The following is a 5,607-nucleotide window of genomic DNA, read 5'->3' on the forward strand; positions in this document are numbered from 1 at the left end:
AGTTCTATTTAAAATCATACAGGTAATTNTATTAGGGGAAGATAATTCTATTTAAAGTCATAAAAGGTAAATTATTAAGGGAAGATAATTCTATTTTAAATCATAAAGGTAATTTGTTAAGGGGAGATAATTCTATATAAAATCATAAAGGTATTTTATTAAGGGAAGATAATTCTATATAAGATAATTAAGGTATTTTATTAAGGGAAGATAATTCTATTTAAAATGATTATGGTATTTTATAAAGGGAAGATAATTCTATTTTAAATCTTGAAGGTAAGTTATTAACGGAAGATAATTCTATTTAAAGTCATAAAGGGATTTTATTAAGGGAAGATAATTCTATATAAAATCATAAAGGTAATTTGTTAAGGGGAGATAATTCTATATAAAATCATAAAGGTATTTTATTAGGGGAATATAATTCTATATAAAATCATAAAGGTATTTTATTAAGGGAAGATAATTCTATATAAAATCATAAAGGGATTTTATTAAGGGAAGATAATTCTATATAAAATCATAAAGGTATTTTATTAAGGGAAGATAATTCTTTAAAGTCATAAAGGTATTATATTAAGGGAAGATAATTCTATTAAAAGTCATAAAGCTATTTTATTAAGGGAAGATAATTCTTTAAAGTCATAAAGGTATTTTATTAAGGGAAGATAATTCTATTGAAAGTCATGAAGGTATTTTATTAAGGGAAGATAATTCTATTTAAAATCATAAAGATATTTTATTAAGGAAAGATAATTCTATTGAAAGTCATAAAGGTATTTTATTAAGGAAAGATAATTCTATAAAAAATCATAATGGTATTTTATTAAGGAAAGATAATTCTATTGAAAGTCATAATGGTATTTTATTAAGGAAAGATTATTCTATTGAAATCATAAAGGTATTTTATTAAGAGAAGATAATTCTATTGAAAGTCATAAAGGTATTTTATTAAGGGAAGATAATTCTATTGAAAATCATAAAGGTATTTTATTAAGGAAAGATAATTCTATTGAAAATCATAATGGTATTTTATTAAGGGAAGATAATTCTATTGAAAGTCATGAAGGTATTTTATTAAGGGAAGATAATTCTATTGAAAATCATAATGGTATTTTATTAAGGAAAGATAATTCTATTGAAAATCATAATGGTATTTTATTAAGGGAAGATAATTCTATTTAAAGTCATGAAGGTATTTTATTAAGGGAAGATAATTCTATAAAAAATCTTAAAGGTAATTTATTAAGGGAGGATAATTCTATTTAAAATCATAAAGATATTTTATTAAGGAAAGATAATTCTATTGAAAGTCATAAAGGTATTTTATTAAGGGAAGATAATTCTATTGAAAGTCATGAAGGTATTTTATTAATGGAAGATAATTCTATAAAAAATCATAAAGGTAATTTATTAAGGGAGGATAATTCTATTTAAAATCATAAAGATATTTTATTAAGGAAAGATAACTCTATTTAAAATCATAATGGTATTTTATTAAGAGAAGATAATTCTATTGAAAGTCATGAAGGTATTTTATTAAGTGAAGATAATTCTATTTAAAATCATGAAGGTATTTTATTAAGGGAAGATAATTCTTTAAAAAATCTTAAAGATATTTTATTATGGAAAGATAATTCTATTGAAAGTCATAAAGGTATTTTATTAAGGGAAGATAATTCTATTGAAAGTCATGAAGGTATTTTATTAAGGGAAGATAATTCTATTGAAAATCATAATGGTATTTTATTAAGGAAAGATAATTCTATTGAAAATCATAATGGTATTTTATTAAGGGAAGATAATTCTATTTAAAGTCATGAAGGTATTTTATTAAGGGAAGGTAATTCTATAAAAAAAATCTTAAAGGTAATTTATTAAGGGAGGATAATTCTATTTAAAATCATAAAGATATTTTATTAAGGAAAGATAATTCTATTGAAAGTCATAAAGGTATTTTATTAAGGGAAGATAATTCTATTGAAAGTCATGAAGGTATTTTATTAAGGGAAGATAATTCTATTTAAAATCATAAAGATATTTTATTAAGGAAAGATAATTCTATTGAAAGTCATAAAGGTATTTTATTAAGGAAAGATAATTCTATAAAAAATCTTAAAGGTATTTTATTAAGGGAAGATAATTCTATTGAAAGTTATGAAGGTATTTCATTAAGGGAAGATTATTCTATAAAAAATCATAAAGGTAATTTATTAAGGGAGGATAATTCTATTTAAAATCATAAAGATATTTTATTAAGGAAAGATAACTCTATTTAAAATCATAATGGTATTTTATTAAGGGAAGATGATTCTATTGAAAATCATAAAGGTATCTTATTATGGAAAGATAATTCTATTTAAAATCATATGTATTTTATTAAAGGAAGATAACTCTATTGAAAATCATAAAGGTAATTTATTAATGGAAGATAATTCTATTGAAAATCATAAAGGTATTTTATTAAAGGAAGATAACTCTATTGAAGATAACTCTATTGAAAGTCATAATGGTATCTTATTAAGAGGAGATAATTCTATAATAACTATCAGAGATCAGATAAGTCAGTTAGTTTCAAACTGATCTCTGTCAATAATAACTACCAGAGACCAGATATACATAGTAGTGGCGAAGCAGGCCATGCTTACTATTTTCGAAACACCTGATGGTTCTTCTCATTGGTGGAGTCCACTACTATTATATTTTTACTCTTGATTTTGCCATTTTTAGGACGAGATTTTTATTAACTGAATTGCCTTGCTTGTACAGAGTTTTATTTATAGATTCAGTAAGTTTCTGACCTCTGTAAATAATAACTATCAGAGTTTGAAACTGATGAAGTTTTTGAATCTCTCCGCAATTACCTATGGATTACCCGAAAATTTCTAAGGATTTTTGTAATTGGTCCATATGCTGTTTAAAAGGAGTCAATATTAAAATTCAAAAACCAGGTACTGTACGAAGCGCAAAATCGATTTTGACGAGAACTGAATGTTGTTTTCCATTTCCACTGGGATGAAAAACAACCAGAAAATTGGACACCACCAGGACAACTTTGGATCCATATCGATGTCTTCAAATCTTCGTTCGTAACGGACTTCACGTTGTTGTGTGTGTGACGACTACAATGATTTGCAGAAACGAACCGTCACGACACCACTGTAATCTTGCTGTAGACTTGCTAATAATATACCGTAGATTGGTTCCATAACTCTTTGTACCCGTTGATTATACTAGGCGCCTGTGCCTTTGGACGGACTTGTCTAACTCTATTCCCTTTCCCAAGACACAACACTTCATCTTTATTTCATTCAATAACGTGGAGTCTATACTAAATTGAAGTATCTACCCGAGGCCTTCTTCTGATTCCGACGTAATTTTTGCAAACCCTTGGTCGTCCCATTAATGTAACATGAAACGTGAATGACTTCTTTGTGTAGTCCCCTTGTTGCATGTAAATCCCAAAACAACTATGCTAATTAGACAGGTGAATGATCCATATGTGCATACCCCTAGTTGTCCCTTAACTCCACCACAGATGTTACTTTTCAAGTACACGAAGATGACAAAAAGGGCATTGTCAGATCGAACAGTGGGGTTTCTTAAAATAATAGATAACACCTCCCACTGTCAATAATCAGAGACCAGATATAGGGTCATTTAGTTTCAGACTGACCTCTGTCAATAATAACTATCATAGATCAGATATATAGTCAGTAAGTTTCAGACTGACCTCTGTCTGTATCAGAAGCCAGAAATAAAGTTGCGGAATATCGAATTGGAAAGGTTCACTTGAAGTTACAGATGTCAATATTTGTTGATCGTTAAACTCTACTAGTAGAAATTGGTTTTTCTTGAGACCAAGAAATGGACGTATCTTTCTGTTTCTGACCATTCTCGCTCGTCACAACGATTGGTTGTGTATTTCTAATTGACACTGGTACAACTTGATTTCTCCTACAACATAATATAATCCGGAAATTCTTCCGAAACCGTTCATTCATGAAAGCGAAGACAATAGGGTTAAGACAGGCACCACTTAAGGCTAACCATTGTAAGTAATATCTGAGGGTGAGCGATTTATCTGATGCTAAAATGTTCCGTTGTTTGGCTATCACCTCGTATATAATCAGTGGAGCCCAACAACTCACAAATAATATCACAACCAATATCAGCATTTTAATGGCTTTCTTTTTATACCGTGTTTGAATATCCTCACTGCGTAAAACAGACGTTCCGATTGGCCGTTTAGACCATAATGTATAACATATAACACTGTAAGTCACCGTCATAAACACAAAGGGAATAATAAATAAGACCACAAGAGTTAGCCAGATCTGAAGCTGGTCGGTGCGGTAAGTGTTATAACCCTTACAGAAATGAGCAGTGGTGTACGTTCTATTGGAATTTCTTGCACAGCCGTTGGGATTTAAACACACTTCATAAAGCTGAAAACAGAATGCATACGGAATACTTGAACCAAGGGAAATAACCCACACTATAACGAGAAGTAATCCAGCCCGTTTTGGAGATTTCACCGCATTGGCTTCTAATGGATGGACTATGGCATTGTACCTGTCAAAAGCTATGCAGCATAGAGTAAGAGAACTCGAGGCGACGGTCAGATTGTCAATAAAGGGAACTATTTTACACGAAATGGCACCAAATATCCAATATTTTGTTAAAATGCCACCGAGATTTACAGGCATACATGTTACAGTGACAAAAAAATCACTGAAAGCCAGCGACACAATGAATATATTAACTACTGAACGCATGTGTCGGTTGAACAAAAACGTCAAGAACACTAGCGAATTACCAAATACAGATAAACTTATAACGATGACGTAGAGCACAAGTAGTACGTATTTAGTCACGGGGTCAATATCAGCTATGACGTCAACAGGAAGTGACGTTGGTTTCAGTTCTATTGTTTGTGATTTCATAAATGGTTTACAGAAATTCCAATCTGATTCATTATAACTCTCTTTCAAAATTCTTCGACAAACTTTCTCCAGAAGATTTTCAACACGGGATGGGTCTGTCTTCTCGATTAGATCTATCCAGGATTGTGTTGTTTGTTCAGTAGTCGCCATCTTGACTAGATCATGTACATCTATCTGTATGTGTCAGCCTAATTAAGATAAAAAATACATTTTTCAAAATTTGTTGTTGATAGGAATGTGTAAATCCAATATAACTGACATGAGGTTATAGACTCTAAATACTTTATGATAAATGACTGACAGTTTTCTTCAGCTTGAAATGAATAATAGAATAAAACAAAGTGGGTAGAATAATAGAAACAAAGTGGGTAGAATAATAGAAACAAAGTGGGTAGAATAATAGAAACAAAGTGGGTAGAATAATAGAAACAAAGTGGGTAGAATAATAGAAACAAAGTTTCAAATATCGACTATACCTGTTAACAACTCAGTAGATGGTGAAATATCCAATACCTGAAGACAAAAACATCTCAAAACATGAAATTTTGATTTTATATTCTAGGCATAATAACCATCATTTACAAACACAAGTGTTCTGTCAACACCGTTCTGTTCAATATTAACATTTACTTCCGGTTTATAGTACAATACTTCCAGATTA

At 29.6% G+C, this 5,607-nt stretch overlaps 1 protein-coding gene across 1 annotated transcript; it reads right to left on the bottom strand.

Moving 5' to 3' along the window:
- Positions 1-3,824: 3,824 nt before the first annotated feature.
- LOTGIDRAFT_144441 (hypothetical protein) lies at positions 3,825-4,946 on the bottom strand (the record flags this gene model as incomplete). The annotated part of the gene is made up of 1 exon (XM_009055199.1): positions 3,825-4,946. One exon carries the CDS (start codon positions 4,944-4,946, stop codon positions 3,825-3,827), a length of 1,122 nt encoding a protein of 373 aa, XP_009053447.1.
- Between the last annotated feature and the right edge of the window lie 661 nt (positions 4,947-5,607).

This window comes from Lottia gigantea (assembly GCF_000327385.1).
Source record: "Lottia gigantea unplaced genomic scaffold LOTGIsca_238, whole genome shotgun sequence".
NCBI lineage: Eukaryota > Metazoa > Mollusca > Gastropoda > Lottiidae > Lottia > Lottia gigantea.